Source organism: Helobdella robusta, assembly GCF_000326865.2.
Source record: "Helobdella robusta unplaced genomic scaffold HELROscaffold_22, whole genome shotgun sequence".
NCBI lineage: Eukaryota > Metazoa > Annelida > Clitellata > Rhynchobdellida > Glossiphoniidae > Helobdella > Helobdella robusta.
The window spans coordinates 164,046-186,955 of NW_008704170.1; the positions used below are offsets into that span (position 1 = coordinate 164,046).

A 22,910-nucleotide genomic window follows, 5' to 3' on the forward strand; every position below is an offset into this window, starting at 1 on the left:
ATGTCCCCGATCATCGTAATATTGCATTAACTTTATTTGTTCAGATGTGCCATCAAAGCCACTGAATCTAACTATTGAATCGGTAGATAAAACATCAATTGAATTGGCCTGGCAACCGCCAAAGTCAAACGGGGGAAGCCCCGTAACTGGTTACATCATCGAGAAACGCCAGGGCCACAGCAGCAAGTGGACGCCCATAAACAGATTACCCGTGACGTCATTATATTTCAGGTGGAAGGATCAGATGACTCCTGGGGAAGACTACGAGTTTAGAGTGTTGGCCGTAAATGAAGCTGGCAACGGACCACCATCTGACACCACTGGAGTCATCAAAGCAAAAGATCCTTTCTCGAAGCCATCAAAACCACGAGATTTTCAAGCGGAGGTGAAGGATGATAAAATTATCTTAAACTGGAAGGAGCCGGAGAATAATGGCAACTCACCCATTACTAATTATAAAGTAGAAATGAAATCCAACAAAGACTATTCTTGGAAGGTACGATTTTCATTTTAGCAAGCGTATCCTAATTGATGAGCGTTAAATTAACAAATCAAATTTAATCCAACTTCGATTGAATAATTAAATCTCTAAGTGTGGAAGGTTTTTTATTAAAAGGCTCTGGCGGGAAAATTTAAAATATCTTCGATGAATGAGGCGCGTAAAACTTTTCGACGACAATGCAAGAATTACTAAGCAGATTTAAATAAATTCAACAAATAGATAATAACATTAGATAATGAATGTATATAATAAATGTGAGCAATTAATTTTAACGACAAATGAACAAATTTTAATATAAAGAAGGTTTTTTTTTAAATTTCCTCGAGAGAGTGCTATAAATTAACTCACATTGTCACAACAGCCGGTGAACCTCTCAAGGAAACACACATCGACAAACATGGACGTCAGCGGTCTCAAACCCGATTTAAACTACGAGTTCAAAGTTTACGCAGAAAATAAAATGGGATCAAGCGAGCCGGCTTCAACCAGATCAGTTAAATATTCAGGTATGTTGTAAGAAAAAATTTGATAAAAGAATTTCAATTTGCAGATTCAATGCGGTAATTTTACCAGTTAAAATGCAAATTTTACTAAATTTTTTTTAATCATTTGCTTCAAGCCGACAACAATGTGCGTTTTGACAAACCTTTGAGTGATGTCACCATCACTAAATTTCCGGCGACGGCTACATTCGAATGCAGCCTCAACAAACCAGGCGTTCCGATTACGTGGTATAAAGGAAGTGAACCAATCAGCAGAAGCCGACCTAAATACGTCACAGATACGTCGCATACTGGTCACAGGCTGACCATTCGAGATGTAAGTGGTGGCGACGAAGGAGTTTACTCTGCTGCTTTCAAGAATCAAAAAGTCTCGGCTAATCTAGACTTGAAAGGTATTTAAAAGAGTATAAATATCTTTTATTTTTAAGTTACATTTTTTGTTTTTTTACTTGCTTTCTGAAATATTTTATTTTGGCGTTAAAACAACTCGCAATATTTATTTATTTCATTCAAAACAGTGCCGCCAACGCTATCGTCGAGTCACCTTGACAAATCAATTGTTCTGAAAGAAGGAGAGACCGTTTCTATAGAAATACCATTTTCTTGCTGGCCGACTCCAAAGGTGGCGTGGACATTGAACGGCAGACCTCTCTACTCCGATCACCGAGTGTCGTGTCCTGTCAATAAAGATTCCACCACGTTGAAGATCAGCAGGGCAGATTTGAAAGATGCTGGTCAGTACAGAGTTGTCGTTGAAAACCCCTACGGAAAATCTTCTGTCGATCTTGATGTCAAAGTTCTTGGTTTGTTTAAATTTCTTTATGGTAAAAAATTTTATAATAATAATAATAATTTGCAAATTAATTTCTAGGAAAGCCCAGCATTCCAGAAAATCTTGAAGTGACAGAAGTAACAGAAAACAGTGTTTCGTTGAAATGGCGTCCGCCTCTACAAAATGGCGGCAAGCCCATAACCAGATATGTCATTGAGAGGAGAGACAAATTGAAGTCAGTCAATTTACCTGTCGGGACAAGCGATCGATGTGAATATAGGGTTATCAGATTGATCACTGGAAATGAATATGTGTTGAGGGTGTCAGCCGAAAATGAAGTTGGGCAAGGTCCCGCGGCCGAAGTGGCTCTAACCGTCAAAAGTCAATTCTGTAAGTTAATCTAGTTGACATTTATCATTTACATGTATTTCTATATTTTCATTTTTAATACATTTCTAATAAGCTTTTGCCATTTAAGCTAATAATTTTTTTTACGAAGTTTTCATTAATTCTTTTTATTTAAGCTCCACCTTCTCCACCTCGTCGACCATTGGTATCGGATGTGAAATCGAATTCGATGCAAGTCTCATGGTCGCCGCCTGACGATAGCGGAGGTTGTCCATTGACAGGCTATCTCGTTGAAAGGAGAAGTGATACATCGAGGCAGTGGGTGTTTGTCAATAAGGAACCAATACCTGACACGTCTTCGACTGTTGGAGATCTTTACGAGGGCACCACATATGAATTCAGAGTTACTGCCGTTAACAAAGTAGGTTCAAGCAAGCCCAGCGAAGTTTCTAAACCTGTAACTGCAGAATCTCAATGGAGTTAGTTCAATGTTTTAACTAATTTTAGCTGTAATTCCAATGAACTAGTTCATATCGTTATTTTGAATTTTTGCGAAATTGGTGTCAATATATTTTTTAAATATTGATTCAACAATAATTAAATCTTATAGAAAAACCAGGAAAACCCGGAAGTCCAAAAGCACGGCGATTGGATGACACATCTTATGACGTAACGTGGACTCCTCCAATGAGTGACGGAGGATTACCAATCATTTCCTATCTTTTGGAAAACTGTGAAGATAAATCTGCATACAACTGGAGACCTGTTTCAAACGGCAATGATGGCCTCATATCGGACACTAAATACTTGGCTAAGGGACTGAAATCAAATATTGACTACAGGTTCAGAGTCAGTGCTCAGAACAAAATGGGATTTGGTCCAAGCAGCGAATCTGATTGGGCTTTGGATAGACCAAAACGTCAGCATATCTTAAGTTTTTTGAAAATAGTTTATTTTCTTCTTTCTATATTGTTTTCTGAAATTTTTATTATCGACGCATTATAAGGTACCCAATCTCCTGTGATAACAGAATTAACTAATAAAATATGTTAATACATGCTCATTTTTTTTGTTTAATTTAAAATTGCTTGATAAATAAATTATAAACACATACAATGATTGTGTTGTAAGTTTGAGATGTTTTAAGCCAGTAAAACTTCTATTTTTTCAGTGCATTTCATTAAAAAAAAGTTGTTTTTAAATTGTTTAAGGAGTATTATTAGAGTTTTTTCTGCATTTAAATTAAAACTTATTTTACTAAATAATTTCAAAGTACATTCATTTTGAAATTGTTTCGTAAATTTTATTTAACAGCTTCAGAACCGCCACGTCTGCTTTCCCACATGAAGGACCAAGTTGTGACGTCACCGGATATTGTAACTTTTGAATGCAATGTTATTCCGGGTTCCAGAGATGTTCAAATCAAATGGTTTGACAGCAGCTTTTCTAGATTATCGTCAATTCAAAGATTTTTTATTTTGCATACCATAATCTCCGTTAAAAGCTTTGTTCTAGATTATTGTTATTTTTATGCTTTAAAAAAATAACTTTATTTACATTAACAATAATTAATTTTTAAGCGTACCTTAATTTCATTACGTCACCATTAGGTACAAAGACTCGCGTGAAATTCGACCCAGTCGGAAATACGACACATTTTTCTGGGACAACAAAGCTTCATTGGTTGTCAAGGAAACCGAACCTGGTGATGGCGGGAGATACAGATGTGAAATTGTCAACGGAATGGGAGTCGTTGATGACGCGGCCATCCTCACAGTTTACAGTAAGTACTTTCTAAACGTGCGTCTGTACGGTTTCATTTCAATTTTTGCTACTTGTTTCATTAATTTTAATTTTACAAATTTGTTTACTTTGTAGAACACCCAGAAATTGAATACGATTCCCGCCTTAAACAGCCAATATTTTTAAAAGCCGGGAAAAATCTTGACCTTGATTTAACCTTTACTGGATTTCCCACTCCGACCTGTGATTGGACGTTAGATGGAGGTCACGTGAGTACAGGTGGGAGGTGCAATATTACTTCTGGTCCATCCCACAGTTACCTGCGCATTAACAATGTACAGCCATCCGACAGTGGGACCTACAAGGTCAAGGTCGCCAACAAGGCTGGAAGTAGAATTGCATCCTTCGATGTTTTCGTTAAAGGTTTAAATTTTTCGTCAAGTACTTTTATTATTTTGCTCGCTTATTGGGCAGACAATAATTTCATTACTCAAATTTGGTTACAATATCAGTGTTCCTTTTTCATCATTATGATCAGTGTTTAAACCTAAAAATATTAATTCTTCTACTTCTTTTAAATCACCAGACAAGCCATCAGCTCCCAGAAATCTTCGTGTGAACGACGTCACGAGCGACAGTGTGGAAATTTCTTGGGATCGATCATTGCATGATGGTGGATCGCCCATAACTGCTTACGTCGTTGAGAAACGAGACGCTTCAAAAAATAACTGGATAGGAACCTCTAGAACGTTGCCAGACGTTACGAAGAATAGAATCTGTAAATTGTGGGAAGGTTGCAATTATTTATTCCGCGTTGCTGCTGAGAACGAGGTGGGGTTGAGTGAGTTTGTGCAAATCAGTCAGCCCATCACTGCCAAACCACCTTATAGTTAGTACTATCTGATTATTTTACTATTTATTTTTATAGCTAAAAATATTTATTTCATTTTATTAAGTTTTTATTTAATGGTTCATTATCTTGAAAAAAAATTTTCTATAGCGACTCCAGATGCACCAATGAATTTGCGAGCAAGTGACATAACAAGGAACTCGATCAGACTGACCTGGTCTGAACCATTGAACGATGGTGGCTCCCCAATTGACCACTACATAATTGAGAGCAGATCACCCTACAACCCGAGATGGACCAAAGTAAGTACGGGACCAAACCGAAACCTCGAATGTCATGTGAGAGATCTGGTTGATGGAGAAAAAGAGTTCAGAGTGATCGCTGTTAATGAAGCGGGAAGTGGACGGCCCTCGGATTCTACTGGGCCTATTAAAATTAAAGATCCGTTCGGTGAGTTCTTTTTGATTTGTAATACAATTTTGAAAAAATTTTGAAAAAACTATAAATTTTTTCAAACTTTTTTGTTTCAACGTAATTTCAGAACGACCTGCTCCACCAGGCTTGCCAGAAATATCACCTCTACAAAAAGACAAGCTAATATTAAAATGGAGTCGTCCACTTTTTGATGGGGGGTGTCCAATACTTGGATATAAAGTTGAAATGAGACCGATTGGAACGTTTTATTGGCAGAACGCTCATCCTACTAGCGTTAAAGACACCTCTTTGACTCTGCAAAATTTGTTGCCAGAAACTGATTATGAATTTCGTGTCATGGCAGAAAATAAAGCAGGGCTGAGCAATCCTTCCGGAACAGTCAGAACACAAAAATATGGTGAGATGCTGGTGAAAAATGATGATAATGATGACGATGATGATGATGATAAAAATGAAACGTTTGAATTAGTTTGACGTCTTTTTTCATAAGATTTAATTGCTATTACCATTTGATAATTGACAACTCGCAGCAGACGAACCAATCCAGTTCAAGAGACCGCTGAGCAATCTCAGGACAACCACCATTGGACAGCCCGTAACTTTTGAATGCGAAGTCACCAAACCGGAAAAAGTGGCTCATTGGTTGAAAGATGGATTCGATCTTAAACCAGGACCAAAATATGACATGGGAATGGACGGTGGAAGTTACAGATTGACCGTACGTGATGTGGACAGTAGAGATGTCGGAGATTATGCGGTTGTCATTAAAGGTTGTTTTGCTTGTTTTTTTTAAGTTTTTGTTATTTCAATTGAATTTTTAAAAATTTTTTATTGATACATTTGTTTTTTAAATTCGCATATAAAAAATAAATTATTAATAATTTATTTCATCATTATATAAATTGTCATAAGCGAATGCACTTGTCATAATCAGTGCTTCAAATATTTGTTTAAATCCTTATAACCTTGCAGGTCATCGATCCGAAGCACGATTGGATGTCGAGGCCAGTCCTCAAATTCGCCACTCAGACCGCTTCATGCAGCCTCTCGTTTTGAAGGCTGGCACGTCAGCATCCGTCGAAGTTCCATTCACAGGCAGTCCACAGCCTAAGATCATCTGGAACTATGAAGGTCGTCCTTTACGCGAGTCGAGAAGAGTTCGCGTCGATAACGACCACGATCTCACAACTTTAATTCTATCGAGAGTCGATAGAAGTGATGCTGGAACTTATAGTTTGAAGTTAGAAAATGATTTTGGTAGCGGACAACTCAAGGTCAAAGTCATCGTTATAGGTTGGTTCATCTTTTTTTCAACTTGATTTTTCACTACTTGACAATTTGAGGTGACACGATCACTACTAAACGACAACTTTTCATAATCAGATAAACCATCTCCGCCAAGAGATTTCAAATGCAGAGATGTTTCTGGTGATGGCTTGACCTTGACTTGGATGCCACCGCGTGATGACGGAGGAAGTCCCGTGACTCATTATGTCATCGAACAAAGGGAGGCACTTCGCATGTCATGGACACAACTAGCCTTTACCAAAGATACTATGTTCCGTGTTCAGAACCTCAATGAAGGAACCAACTACTTGTTCAGAGTAGTGGCTGTTAATGAGGTGGGCTCAAGCTCGCCCGAGGAGTTGGACAAGACTATTACAGTGAAACCCTCGTTATGTATATAGATCAATTTTTTCGTTGCAATCCAATTAAATATTATTAATAATTCTAAAAATGACAAAGTATTCGGATAATAATGCCAAACAAAAATAGCAAGCATTTTATCAATAAAATCGCAAATTATGATGACGTGGATGATGATTTGTTGATGTTATCTTCTTCACAGCCCCACCCCAACAGCCCCAAGCTCCTGAACCGACGAACATCTCGAAAGAATCAATCAGCCTCAACTGGCCGCCATGGAGGTACGATGGTTCGCCTCACGTTACTGGGTACCATGTTGAGCAGCGCAGTCTAACTCGACCTAATTGGGTCAGGTTGACGACATTTCCTATCAGGAACAACAACTTCAGAGCGGGCAACTTAACTGATGATGGTTCATATCAGTTCAGGATCATTGCTGAAAATGAAGCTGGACTTTGTTAGTTTTAGTTGTTTGTTTTTTACTTGCTTCATTCTGAATAATAAATTTATTATATTTTTCTTTGTATTGGGTCAAAATTAAACTTTCATCCCATTAAATCTGGGTAATTTTTTTCAGCTGAACCAAGTGCAGCCACGCAACCACTCACACCTCGTGATCCCTGGAGTAAACCAGGTCCACCGGAAGGACTTCGAGTAAGTGACGTCACAAAACATTCGTGCAATTTGACATGGAATCCTCCTTCTTACGACGGAGACGATGATGTCAGAGGTTACGTCATCGAAGTGAGAAAAGGTGGATACGGAAACTGGAACAAGGTCAACATTGGCCACCATGTTCTTGAGCCAAATTTCAAAATGACGGGACTGAGCGAGGATGTGGAATATGAATTCAGAGTGGCCGCCGAGAACAGAGCTGGCTTGGGTGCCTGCAGTGATGTTACGCCGCCCATCAGGACTAAGAATATTGTTGAATGTTCGTACAGTTGTTACTTTCTGGGGTTGAACATCACTTTTAGTTTTTGTTTTTGTTCGCCAACGTGTGTTTATAGCGTTATCGTTCATTATTCTTATATTATAATTTCCTTTGTGACCTGTGAAATGTTGGTTCCAGTGCACAGCAAGGAACCGTCCGTGCTCTCTCCCATGGTCAACATAAGTGCACTGCAAGGTGAAACCGTCAAGTTGGAATGCGACGTTCTACTTGGTAAACCGAGAGCCAACGTCAAATGGTTTGTTTGTATTGTATCATGCACGTGTTCTTATCTTATCGTTTGCACTCCGTGTTATTTGATGAATGTTTAACCGTGGTAGTGCCTGTGTAATTGTGTATGTTCAATTGTTTTGTTCAATCTTAATTGTTATAATTTTGATATGTAATATACAATTTTACTGTTTAGATTTAAGTTGTGAGGATTTTTAAAGTATGTTACTACAAAAAATGATAATGAGACATTAGCATTTTCTGTTTTAGGTTCAAGGACGGCCAGGAACTCCAGCTCTCCAACAAATACTCACCTGGGTACTCCAACGATTCAGCGTACCTCTCCATAAATAACGTTCAACTGGCGGATGCAGGTGTTTACACTTGTGAGGCGTACAACCAACACGGCAGAGTTAAAACTACGGCCAGACTTACTGTGCACGGTTAATAGATATTTCTCATTTCCAAATTATTTTTAATTTTCAACCTACTTACTCCGTTATTTAGTTTTCTCATTTTATAATATTGTATTGTCTGTCAAGTTCTGATTTTTTAAGAAAAATTAAAAAATTATATTAATGTGTGATGTTGTGCGTCTTTTATACATATGAAATTTTGTACTAGTCCTTTTTTAAATTAATTTATTTTGGAATACCATGGCTCTCTCACATTTTTCATTTTCTTTTTGATTAATTAGAATAATTATTTACTGAAATAAGTTTTTTTAATTTTTAAAGTAATAGTATATATTTGGAATATCAAAGCAATTATATATTTGGTATAATAAAATGAACCGTCAATTTATGGATGCTCTAAATTTTTTTTAAGAATAAGAGAACGGTAACCTGTTACAAGCGGTGACTGTTTTTGATTACCATGCTATGTTATTTGATCCGTTTATTCTGCTTTGTTTGATTTGACGAATTAAAATTTTGAAATATTTGAAGTTGTCTATGAAAAGTTCAAACCTTAACCCTACTCATTCACAGTGCCGCCCCTTATTGAAAAAACGTCTCAAGTAATGTACGAGGTGAAACGTGGGTCGACCATCCACCTGCCAATCAACTACTCGTCTTACCCGCCTCCGAAAGTCACATGGAGAAAGAACGGACTACCATTGGTCCACATACCTGGACGAATCATGATCGAAACACGTGATCACGGTTTCTCGACCTTGACATTATCGGGTGTCGAACCAGAAGACGCTGCCCGATACGAAATAGAAGTTGAAAATGTGGCTGGTGTGGCTAGGCTGCAGATCGACATCATCGTTAAATGTTAGTTGGCTTAATTGCTTACATTTTGAACGTTTTCTTCGCAACACAAAATTGCATTTTTGAGATTTGCAATAGAAGCAACGAAAATAACCATAAATTTTTAATTGTTCTATTCTTTAGCTCCTCCGTCCTCCCCGACAAACATGCGCATTCTTTCCATGGAAACCGACTCGGTGACACTCGCCTGGGACCAACCGGAAATAGATGGCGGATCTCCGATTACCGGTTACGTCATTGATAAGAGTGACGCCGCCAGAGGGCCGTGGACGACCGTTGGCAGAGTTGACAACACGGCAAGAAGCTACAAAGTCACGAGGCTGCTACCTGGCAGCCGCTACAACTTTAGAGTTTCTGGAGAGAATGATGTGGGCGTTGGATATTCCCTGGAGACTAGGGAACCAATCGAAATTCGCACCATATACGGTTAGAATCCTGTTGCTGCAAGTTGTTATTAATGAAAAACTAGAAATACTTTAATTTTATTTATAATTATTTTGTTATTTATAATTATTTTATTATTTATCAGTATTTTATTATTTATAATTATTTTATTATTTATCAATATTTTATTATTTATAATTATTTTATTATTTATAATAATTTAAAAATAGAAATTCCCGAACCTCCGAGATATTTGGAATTGATCGACTCTAACAAATCATCGGTAACTCTGCAGTGGCAGCCGCCTAGAGGTCAAGTTCCAATTCAAGGTTGGTTCAGTTACTGACCTCATTCATTTTTACGAAGCATCGTTCGTTTTTTTTGTTTTAATTTAAGATCTGATCAGCAAATTTTTGTAACGTGCGCATAAACCAAAATCACCTTGGTTCACGTCTTCTCACATCATTTGTCTTTTAAGAGGTGTTTGTTTTTGGTTAATATTCAACCATTTTTGGTCTATTCATTTATTTGGAAATTTTGTTGCGATACGAAATTTTGTTACGATTCCGTAATTAGATACGAAACGATATATTAAATGAACGTTGCACACAACCAGGCTACAATATCGAGAAGAGGTCAGCCTACTCGAGCGGCCCGTTCACGCGGCTGAACGCCACGCCAATACTGGACACGTACTACATCGATAAAATTATTTTCGACAGTTAGTCAGATGAATAGTGAAATAAATTTTGATTTAAGGGATTTCAATTACAGAAAACACACGACATGACATGATGCGATTGCTGTTTAATGATATTTTTGAGAAATTTATTGAATACTTTTTAATCAAGGTGGAAGCTACGAGTACCGTGTGATTTCAATTGGAGATGATGGAGGAGAGAGTCAGCCATCTGACGTCTTTGGTCCCATTGTTGTCAGGGACTTGTTCGGTCAGTTGTACAGTTGAAAATAGTTATATTAAATTTTAATACAAAAAATGTCTATAAAATTCAAGCCAGTTATAATTTCATGCACTTTTTAGGCAAACCATCTACACCGTCGGCTCCCACTGTATCCGTCATTAACAAGAACAGTGTCCAGCTGATCTGGACACCCCCCAGAAGCACAGGTGGAGCTTCCGTAACCAACTACATCATTGAGTACAAGACTCCATCTTACTACGGTTGGGTTCCTTACAACATGAAAGGTCAGGTGGTCACTCAGCCTCATCACGTTATCGATGACTTGATCGAAGGCACGGCTTATGAATTCAGGATTAGTGCAGAGAACAGGGCAGGTAGGAGCGAGCCGTCTCCGGGTTCGAAACCTATCGTCATCCGAGAACTTATGAGTTCGTTTCCTGCATACATATTTATTGCAATCCGTTTTTATAAATGTCGACAGCACTGTTTAATAACAATAAACGTTACGAAACAAAAATTGTACACATATAATACATTTGTTTGATAAACTAGATTGATACAGTCATTTGACGTCATCATCATCATTTGACATCACGAACAGGTCTTAAGGTGCCTACCATACACGAGCACATCACTGACTTCACGGCCAAGCCAAACACGGACGCTTCCTTCAAATGCAGACTCTTCTCTGATCTGACTTACAATGTTGTCTGGTTCGTTTCAATTTTTTTTCAAATTTCAACAGTTTATTGTTTCATTACTGTTATTGTTTCTTTTTCAATTAAAATTTTGAAATTCTGATAAATTCTGATAGAAAACACACATACACAAACACACACACGCACCAATCACGCATACACCCACTAATCACTGCATGAAAATTTTTGTAAATCCACGGATCATCACACAAATTGCTGTGATGGGAGTGAATCGCCTTCCATTCGAACACACCGCCTTGGTAAACGCGAATAATTGGCGCTAATCCCGAAGATATATATTTATATAATTATATATATATATAATTATTTACTTATTTTTGTTTAATTATTTACTATTAACTATATTAATTATAACTATATTAACTATAATATATTAATTAGTATTATTTAATATTTATACATAATTATAAATCTTATATGTATTTAGTCAATTAAATATTACTTTAGTTTTGCTTTGGTATATATTTATTTAGCGGCGGTTAATTTAATTTATTTTATATCGATATTCAAATAATTTCATCAGATTGTTCAACGATAATGATATTAATTTATTCATCATCTGCAGGCTGAAGGATAACGAACGTCTGCCCGCCACGAACAAGTATGCCACAAAGATCAAGGACAACGTGGCTGAGTTAATTATTCATGACGTCACGGAGATGGACAGGGGAATCTATACGTGTGAGGTCAGCAACAAGTACGGGAGGATTACGTCATCGGCGGCTCTCTACCTCGCAGGTGATTTAGAGAGGGAGTGGTGACGTCACTGATTGTTGTTCAAATTATTAATGAATATTTTACTCCATAAGCGTGCTACTTGACTGGTTGGTTATATTTTATTTTTAAAACACACGAGTGATGATAATTTGGAGCAGTCACAAGTGAACCGATGAAATGAATAAAATTTTTGAACATTTGTTTGCGGGCATTCAGCAGATAAATTGCATAACAATTAATCTTCATCATAGAAATGCGCGCTTCATTCCTTCACTCTTCACCATGACAGAACTGCCACGTGTGGACTTCGACTCACGATTACGTCATCAACTGGTTCCGGTGGGGGGAGTGGCTAGAATAAACCTGACCTACGATGCTGATCCAGCTCCTACTGTTACCTGGTACAAGAATGGAGTCGTCATAAAATCCCGTGGAAACGTGAGCGTGGACAATAATGACGTAACAACATGGCTGACAATTAGAAACGTGAAGATGGATGATGGTGGCGAGTATGAAGTCATCGTGAAAAATGAATGGGGCATGTGCAGGGAGAAGTTCATAGTGCAAGTTGTTGGTTGGTGGCACTCGCTTTGAGTTTTTAAATTCGTTCTTCTTATAAATTTGATTTAGTTTTTTGCTTTCTCGAAAGGATCTGGGTTATTAAATAAAATCTTTCATCTTATAATATCAACTGGAAAGTTAATTTTAATCCAACCACAGATGTTCCTGGACAACCAACAGACGTTAAAGTATCCGAAATAGGCGCTGATCACGTGAAACTGGAATGGCGGACTCCAAAATACAATGGCGGCTGTGCAATCGATCGCTACATCATCGAGCGGAAAGAGGTGAACAGCAACTACTGGCTTCCGGTTGGAGTCGTTCCCTACACGCAGACAAACGTCATGTGCAACGGGTTGAGACCCGGAGCTGATCATGTGATGAGGGTCTTTGCTGAGAACCAACTAGGCGTCGGAGAACCCGGATATTTGGTCGTTCCAGTCAGAATTAAAGCTGTGGGAGGTTGTGTGTTGACACCTGAATTTTAAATTCTAAATGTTTTTATACCTTTGTACTTTTATGTTACATGTTACACGTGTATAATATGTGCGTACAAGTGTTTATTTGCATTTTAATGTGAGCTTGAATATTCATTAGTGCCACAAAATTTTATCTAAACATAATCGTAAAAATAGTTTAAAATCCATTGACCTTTTCGTGTTCAAGGTCACGAAATTGAAGGAGACCTACCCGGAGTGCGTGGATTGCGTCACGTGAATGTCTCCCTGGGTGAGGTGACCCTGGAATGGCAACCACCATTGCTGGAATCAAAGTACAAACTCATCAACTACGTCATCGAAAAATTCGAAGGTCCACCATTAGGAAAATGGGTGAAAGTTGTCATGCTGCCGGCCAGCGTTCATCGGTACAAGGTCAAAGATGTGAGGGAAGATCTGGGCGTCAAATTGAGGATTTATGGTGAAACAAACGATGGATTGTTCTTGAATTATGTCATCTACGATGTTCCTCCTTATGAAAAAGCTGAAAAGAAAGGTTTATTTTATGATAAAATTATTTTACTGCCAGCTAATTAAACATGCCATTAACTTTTTTATTTCAATCTCTTAATTTTAAATTATTATTTCAGTATTGATACTTACTTTATTGATGTAAGTAAATTTTTATTCCAATGAGTCTTCGTATAACAATAACGTGAATAATTTCGTTTGTAGCTCGTCCGAGTTCTACCGTCCTCACCTTCGGCGTACCGTCTCGACCTATCGGTCCAATTATCGTCAACAAATTATCGCCCTGCAGTCTCGAATTGGAATGGAGGCCCCCACTGCATGACGGGGAATCAAAAGTTACCGGGTACATAATAGAGATGTGCGAAGGCGTTGGGGAGTGGAAGAAGATTGGCTACGTGCCGAGTAGCGACAACGAGTTTACAGTAGCCGGACTGACGCCTGGTCACGAATATTTCTTCAGAATATCAGCTGAAAGCAGTGCGGGTGTTGGACCTCCACTGCAGTCGGACACCATCAGTGCCTCAGCTCCGACCGATGCCAGCAGAAGATTGAGGTACAAAAATCTTAAGAAAGGTGCCGTAACTTTAAAATGGGGTAAAAGTGATGATGAAGAAAATGAAGAAGAAGATGAAGATGAAGAAGAAGATGAGGAACCCACTTCATCAATTACTGGATATTTAATCGAAAAAATGGATTTCACTGGAGCCGACAAATGGACGCCTGTGCACAAGGTTAACATTCTAATTAATTTGTTAGTTCCATTTTTTAATTATATGTTTTGCGTAAAATTGTTGTCGATAATGGCATATTTTCAGCGCTACAATATGTTGTTGCATCGTTAATGTTTTCAATTTTTAAATATAGGTGCCAGCTAAAGCTCGTTCATACGAAGTTCCAGGTCTCTTACCAGACCACAAGTATGCTTTCAGGGTTCGGCCACTCATCGAAACTGAAGATGAGGAAGCAGTTAAATCTCCTGGTCAGTATAAAGACTACAGAGGGGCTCCACTTTTGATGAGTCAAAACCTTCGCTTGCCTCTTTCTCCTCAAGGACCTCTGCTGGTTTCCAAGTTGGCTAATGATGATGTCATAATCAGATGGAGACCGCCGTTGCTTCAAAGTAGTGATCAGCTGCCTATAACTGGCTACGTCGTTCAAGTAAGAGAGTCCGATAAAGAGATATGGACACGAGATGAAATTGTAGGTGGAGTTACGACCAGTTACGTGCTGCGTAATCTGCTTCCTGGGAAAAAGTATCAGGTAAAAGTCATAGCCAAAAATAGAGATGGAGAAAGCGCTCCTCTTATATCTACAGAATATATTAACGTTGGCGACGTGAACGTTGTAGAAGTTCCATCAGCACCTCAGTCTTTGAGGATAGTTAGAGTAACAGATGACGCCATTTCATTAAGATGGCAGGCTCCAAAGACGGACGGAGGTTCAGAGATAACAAAGTATATAGTACTTATGAAGAGCAAACCTTTTGATATATGGGAGGAGGTGTGCGAAGTTGACGGCTACTCAACCGGATGCACGATTGGTGACTTGCGATCGAGAAGCGTCAGAAGCAGAGGCAGCATCTCCGCAATGGATGGCAGCGGATTTTTCTTTGCCGTGTTTGCTATTAATGAAAAGGGTAGAAGCGATCAAATTGAAACAACCCTACCGGTACAATTGAGAAGATCGTCCGAGATCAAGAGGCTATCAATAAACGCACCTTTTAAAATTTCTCCCATTGGACCACTTGTTGTTACGGCTTTCAGTGACGATTCGGTCAGTTTGAGTTGGAGGCCTTTCACCGACTCCGATGTAACCGGATACAGGGTAGAAATGCGCGAATCCGGCCAACTAGCATGGCAACACGTCAGCAGTGTAGATGCAGAAGAGACTTCCTACGTTGTGAGAAACTTGAGGGAAGGCACGGATTATCAGTTCCGTGTGTTGGCTGAAAATTCCGGAGGATCGTCGTCGCCGCCCATCACTCTTGACACTCCATTCTCTCTCAGACAAACGTACCTGGGTTAGTTTAGTTTGTATATTGTTTAGATTAATTAGGACTCAGCGTTCAAAGAAACATTGTAACACTGTGTTGATGTATCACATGGTCAAATTTGATTTTTATATTTTGTATCTTTTCATATCTTACCGTGAACAGGCAAACCTGGTTCACCAAGAGGTCCTCTGGAAACCAATGATATCTCGAAGGACAGTGTGACTTTAACTTGGTTGCCTCCATTGAGCGATGGTGGAGCCACCATAAATTCTTACATCATAGAAAGAAAAGATCTCCTATCTAACAGATGGGTTAGAGTTGCAAGGGTGAAACCCTTCACAACTTCATACACCGTGTCCAACTTGATTCCCGGGTCTGAGTACCTGTTCAGGATAATTGCTGAGAATTCTGAAGGCCAAGGATTGGCTTTGACATGTGATAGACCGGTAACACTGCACAAAAATGTTCTTTCACGTTAGTAATTTTTAATCAAAAAATATAAAAGTTGAATTAATTTCTTACAAAAGAGGTTTTCAGATTTGGTTTCAAAATTTAAAATTGCAATAAAATCAAACGATTGAAAAAATTTTAAAGGACCGCCGAGCCATTCAAGGCCACCGTCAAAATCTAGATTATCAGTTACCACAGGTTAAATAATTTGTCTAAATCTAATTAAAATCTATTTTATTTTTATCAAGTCTTTCATTCATTGTATTTAATGTTGAATTTTGTTAACAATTCCTGCTGGAGTTTTTTATTTCATAATCTCAAACTGAGAATGATCGAAACGAATTTAAACTGAGAATCTTCAAAACTTATTTGATTTCAGAAGCACCGGCTCCTCCACGTGGTCCACTCGTCGTCAGCAACGTTGGCAAAAACAACTTGACTCTCTCCTGGCAACCTTCCTTCTTTGATCTTGACCTTAACGATTTAACTTCCGGTTACGTCATTGAAAAATGTGACGTCACCAGCGGTTTCCATAATAATTGGATAAGGGTGAATAAAGTGAAGAGTTATGTGAACTCCTACGATGTCAACCACCTAGTTGAAGGTCATCTTTATAAATTCCGAGTCATAGCGGAAAATCACCTTGGCAGGAGTCAAGCTCTGGAAAGCAGGGAATCTGTTCAGACAAAGACACCTAACAGTAAGTGCTTTGTTGAGGCTTAGAGGGATGTGGAGTGGATTTTTTTAACAATATTTACTAAAGTGAAAATCAGTTGGGTGTTGATAAAGTCAAGTGAAATAAACGTTGATAAAGTTAGTAAAGAATCATACGATGGACATTTTTTAACACGATAACTTTTAATTTACTTTGGAAATTTGTATGGAATTTTTTACAAATTAGTATTCATACACTTCAGATATTCCTGGACCTCCGTACACCGTCCGGTTGGTTGGAATTACAGAAGACAGCCTGACCATAGAATGGACTGACCCAGTAAGTGATGGTGGCGATCCAATTCACAGCTACGTGATTGAAAAGAAAGAATCCAAGAGCTCTCATTGGATATCAATCGCTCACGTGCCGGCCACCGAACGTCGTCACGTCATTAAAAACCTCCAATCAAGTTGCTCGTACTTTGTGAGGGTTGCCGCAGAAAACAGTGAAGGGGTAGGTTACTACAGGGAGTTCACTGAGCCCGTTACACCTACAAAGCCAAAAGGTTCGCTTTTTCAGTGAATAATTTTTGCTTGAGTGTACTTGTTAAAAATTTTATTTTTTCATTTCCTTTCTCGTTCAGCATTAATTTATTGTAAAGTATTAATTTATTGTTAATAATTATGTTATTTTTAAAATCGACAGATCTTCCATCGGCTCCCTTAAACTTTAAAATTGAAAATGCGACTCGTGAATCAGTCACTTTGTCCTGGCTCCACCCATCTGAGAGCGGAGGCGTGCCATTGGCTGGTTTTCAGGTGGAGCAGCAGGAGGGATGTGTTGGTGGATCCGGCGTGATGTCGAAGTGGCACACTGTGGGCAGACTGGATTCCTACACGACGCAGTACACTGTGCACGGCTTGGTCCAAGGTCTGGAGTACAATTTTAGAGTGAGAGCTGAGAATGCAGTGGGAGTGGGATCCGCTTGTGGGCTGGCCAACCCCATTGTTCCGTCTAATCTACTGAGTCAGTTTGTTTTTTGAGTTATTTTACCAGATTTATTTTACTGTTGTAATTAATTGAAATTTGTCATTGGCAACGCGTGTAATTTATTTATATAAATCAATACTGTATGTCTTTCCATTAGTTCGCCCAATTGTTATTATTCACTCGCTTATCCGCTCATTGAACCCGCGTTAAATTTGTTGACAAGTTGTTTTCACGTTTCTCCATACAGCCCGTCCTCTGCCGCCGGCCATGTTGGAAGTCGTCAGCACCACTCACGACAGCATCACGTTGTCGTGGCTGCCACCGGAAAGTGATGGCGGAAGTAAAATTTTGAGTTACGTGGTTGAACAGCGTGAGGTTGGCGGGGCAGATGCTACATGGTTCCCTGTTAAAAGAGTTGATTCCAACGATTCCCTGGTGGCCTGCATTGGGGGGTTGATCGAAGGCACGCCCTACCTCTTCAGGATTTATGCTGAGAATAAAGTTGGGCCGGGTGGTTATGTTCAGTTGAAAAGTCATGTTACGCCAAGATACGTTGATGGTTTGTTGCAATTTAACTAATAAATTCACGCTGGCTTAACATTTTTTTACAGATAAAATTTTATGAAAATTGAAATGAAAAACGACCCTCAATATTATAATTGCCCTCGATCAAAAACTTACAATATGAAGGCCGACCTTTGAAACCTGGCGGACCTCTGCGTGTGATTCGTGTGACCAGAAACATGCTGGCTCTTCATTGGTCACCTCCTTACGATGACTCCTCCTACCAGGTCTTGCGATACGTCATAGAAAAGAAAGATGACCACGATTGGACGGTAGCAGGCGTCTGCCCTGGTGACGTCACTGCCTACTGCGTCACAGATCTGTTTGAGGACCAACCTTATTACTTCAGAGTGGTTGCCGAAACGAGTGCAGGGAGGAGCGAACCTCTGGACATGGACCTGCCTGTCGTCCCTAAGAGAGTATTTGGTCAGTTCATTACTTTTTCATTTGTCCTCTCTGGCTGTTGCGTTGGTCGATGCATCGATCGTTTTATTACGTTTTTGTGGGCGAGTTAACAACTAACTCATTGGAATATTTGATGGAGTTTCATCATTTTGTCTTCTGTTAATAACATTTTACACTTCCTCAATAATACATTCAACCACACAACCGCACAGAAACATCAGCTGGCATACATTATAATACATATTATTACAAAAATGCATCAGTCGACATACAAATCACAAAAACAGAATCGGCGGCACAGTCCGACCTTGAAAAGCTCTACATGGACTCCAGTTTGGAACCGTACGAGACTTCCGACCACCGTCAAAAAATGACGTCATCAACCAATAGACAGTTCTTCACCTACTCCGACGAACCTTTAACTTCTACATCTGATTATTTATCGTTGTCTGATTGGTGAGACGTGAGACACGCTACTCTTGAATGTCAACCGCTAAACTCTACACGAGCACAATTAGACTAATTAGGTTGAATTGCAGTTACAATATCATTGGTAGCGAATAAAATATGTAGTGCTGTGTATTTATTTATTGATGATTGGTTTGCCACTGGCTAAATACTAATATTGAGTTCTTTTAATTTTTATTTTTCTAAAAAAAATGTTCACTACAATCATGTTGAAACGCTCATCATGTGTCTAAAAACTACGGGTAATTTGTTTCATCATCACACGTTTCAAACATTTTATGAAATATGGTGAATATCTCATAATTAATTATTTGCTGAAGATTTTGAGTTCTATGTACAGTCGAAACATTTTAATAAAAGATTTTTTGTGCAATATTTTGAAATACGACAAACATTATTATCGTTTGACGCCGACAATGTTTTTATTTTGTCAAATTGCTCTGAACTTTCAACTTTTATGGCTCGCGCGTAATTCAAAAATATTTTTTCAGTTTTATTTACGCTCTGTTACACTCAACACCCAAGTGCATTTCTTCAAATGAATTAATTGCCACTTTTATTACTATTATTATTTTTCAGAATATTATTATTATATTATTATAATACTTTTATTATTGCCATCGTTGCAGTTGTTCTTTCGTATATTTATTCATTCAGTTGTTATTCAATCATTTAGAATTTTAATTTGAAATTTCCTTATACGTGAAGGGTTTGAAGAATTTCACTACTTTTCCGAACCAGTTGAGATAGAGATTGGTGGTGTAGTTCTGTTTTGTGGAGTAGGCGATCGTGGTTGCGAATCAACTTGACGATAGTGGTGACGATGGTGAGTGCGATTAAATGATGACGATGGTGATCATGATGGTTTCGTGTTCGTATTGACACTGGTTTTGAAATGATGTAACGACCCTCAAATTTCAAACTTTCGGTCAGGTACTGGTACGGAAGAATAGCACGTGAAATTCTTACACTCCTAGTTAATTTATTAATTAATATTCAATTAACTCATTAATTAACTAATTACTTTTGCAAATCTCATTTTTAATAATTATTATTTGATTAGACTTGCCGAATTAGAAATAAATTATTTTCATTTAACAAAATGCGTTTTTAATTTATAGTTATTTATCCATGTATGTATGTATATACGGAAGTATAATATATGTATGTATGTATGCATGTATGTATGTATGTATGTATGTATGTATGTATGTATGTATGTATGTATGTATGTATGTATGTATGTATGTATGTATGTATGTATGCATGCATGCATGTATGCATGAATGAATTGATGGATGGATGGACGTATGTGGATCAATCGCAACTGTCAGCATTCATTTGAATATTTTCAGCCACGGAAACACGGAGGAATCGCTGTAACACACAAAACATGTGGCTCGTTGCGAAAAAAAAATCCACCTTTGTTTCCGGATCTTGCACTTACAAGGTTGCAAATATCTTTAAAAAATTTGGCTGAAGCTTTATCCATACGACCAAGGACTTCAACACAAATCGGAAAAAATTTCATTGAAGGTATGGCGTTAAGATATTTTTTATGTTTTCCAGCAGAAGCCCTGGTGCGGCAGAACCACAGCTGGTTAAACTGATGTATCGTTCAGTAAGTGTGTCAGGGAGTGTGACGTCCCAAGCTAAACATCTGCCAGCCTTCTATGGGATTAGAGGGCAGCCATCCGGACGCTTACTATCCGGAGCTGAAATTCCCGATGGTTCTTTCAACACGGGATTTGATTATTTTACGAGAATTATATGCGTTTATGTATATACGCAAAACATGCATACATATGTATATACATACAACACAATTTTTTAATCCAGGTTGCTTGCAATCTTTTCATCTGATGTTAAAAGGTTTGTATGAACATAAACAAACACATCAAAGTTCGTAAACGATTCTTAATAATTAAACGTAAGCCTGATTTCAACATGTTGCGTAAGATATACATACGTATATATAAACATACATATATATAAACATATATATATATAAATATTCATATATATATATACGCACATATACATACAAACATTGTATACGTGTGTATGTATCCGTGTCGACTGCAAAAAAATTTCTAGACAAAAAAATAATGGAGTATTTATTATTAATTTAATATAAAAGAGAGTAACAATAGCAAGGTTCTTTGCATGGCACCAACAACAACTATATATATATATATATATATGTGTGTGTGTGTGTGTGTGTGTGTGTCTGCGTGCGTGCGTGTGTGTGTGCGTGTACGCGTGTATGTGTACCAATTAAGTATTTGCGACAAGACAATTCCCAAACATTTAATCATCTGTATCAGTGAACATTCACTGAGAAAGAAAAGAAAGAGAAAAAGAGAGAGAGAGAGAGAGAGAGAGGGAGAGAGGGAGCAGAGTACGTCAAAGCAATTAATAAAAGGCATGAAATATGAATGCGAACGTGAAGAATGAATGTTGAATAATGTAATGTAATGAAATGTAATGTAATGATTATAGCACGAACGAACGCACCTACGTATATGACAAAGTTGTGTATCATCCAACCAAACACAAATGCAACAGGCGCGCAAAAAATGTACTTTAGATAGGATATCTCTCATTATCAACCATCGCAGACTTCAATCGTCGTCACCACCATTATTGCCATCATTATATTTCAACACAATCATCATCGTCTTCTTCTTCATCATCTTCGTCTTAATCATAATTTTTTTTTGAGAATTCATCTTCATTCTCATCTCTTAGATGAAGTAGACATCCTGGCATATCATTTTGTAGGACGTTTGATTTATATGAAGCCCCGACTGATCTTGAAGAATTTGTTTGAAACTAATTTCAAGTTAGAGAGAGAGAGAGAAGATAGAGAGAGAAAGAGAGGGAGAGAGAGAGAGAGAGAGAGAGAGTATATTTATTATACACAATTAATTAATTAACACTTGAAAACAGTAAATGCATGAAACAAATGAAAGAACGGTTGATTAAACAAAATAAAACCAACGAATAAACGAACGAACGAACAAATGAACGAATGAATGAACGAAGGAACGAACGAAGGAACGAATTAATGAATAAATGAATGAACGAAGGAACGAATGAATGAATGAACGAATGAATGAATGACACTTAATCACGACAAATTAGTGAACACTTTCTTTCAACGTCCGCAGCAAGAGACGCCGCATTTGAAAAATTAAAAAAAAACGGTAAATACAAAATTTAAGACGTAATAGTATAAATCATCTTGTATCGTTTGCACGCTTGTATGAATTTGTGTATGTCATTTGTATATGTATTTTGTATATTTTTGTAAATGTATTTTACATACCTTTGTATGTATCTTTTGTATAACTTTGTACATGCATTTTGTATGTCTTGTATATGTATATTGTATTAAATTGTATTGTATCTCAACATTGTGCAAACATTTTTAACCCATTTTCTTCAACCAAAAAATTGATTGCATATAAGAACAATTTTTTTAAATCAATAATTGCTTTTGCTATTGATATAAAGATGAACAGTTGAAAAAAAAACATTTAGAATAAGAACTCAAAAATGTACATACACACATTAACATACATAAAGCAGTACACTGTATATCTAGAGAGAGAGAGAGAGAGAGAGAGAGAGAGAAAGAGAGAGAGAGAAGAGAAAGAGAAAGAGAGAGAGAACGAGAAGTGAATATAGGTAGAAAAAAAGAATATTAGCAAAAGAAGGGTAGGAGAGAGAAAAGAGAGAAAAAGAGAGAAAGAGAGAAAGAAAAAGAGAGAGAGAGAGAGACAGAGAGAAGAAGAGAAAAAGAAAGAAAGAGAAAAAATGTATAAAAAGTAACTGCACGTGAATTATAAATGCATAATAATTGATTTCATAT

The 22,910-nt window shown here is 37.8% G+C and overlaps 1 protein-coding gene across 1 annotated transcript; it reads left to right on the forward strand.

Annotated features, from left to right (window-relative positions):
• Positions 1-899: 899 nt before the first annotated feature.
• On the forward strand, positions 900-20,136 carry HELRODRAFT_191479 (hypothetical protein; the record flags this gene model as incomplete). The annotated part of the gene is made up of 39 exons (XM_009018537.1): positions 900-1,008; positions 1,122-1,397; positions 1,524-1,808; positions 1,877-2,167; positions 2,302-2,604; positions 2,736-3,044; positions 3,440-3,554; positions 3,736-3,908; positions 4,004-4,291; positions 4,455-4,757; positions 4,869-5,168; positions 5,260-5,550; positions 5,684-5,923; positions 6,126-6,446; positions 6,537-6,833; positions 7,003-7,257; positions 7,378-7,990; positions 8,233-8,405; positions 8,952-9,239; positions 9,360-9,662; positions 9,851-9,949; positions 10,237-10,341; positions 10,472-10,570; positions 10,663-10,917; positions 11,145-11,256; positions 11,828-12,000; positions 12,269-12,553; positions 12,700-13,002; positions 13,207-13,533; positions 13,713-14,239; positions 14,373-15,528; positions 15,664-15,975; positions 16,096-16,149; positions 16,331-16,651; positions 16,869-17,171; positions 17,312-17,633; positions 17,845-18,155; positions 18,287-18,586; positions 18,853-20,136. 39 exons carry the CDS (start codon positions 900-902, stop codon positions 19,023-19,025), a joined length of 11,070 nt encoding a protein of 3,689 aa, XP_009016785.1. The 3' UTR covers positions 19,026-20,136.
• Positions 20,137-22,910: the final 2,774 nt, after the last annotated feature.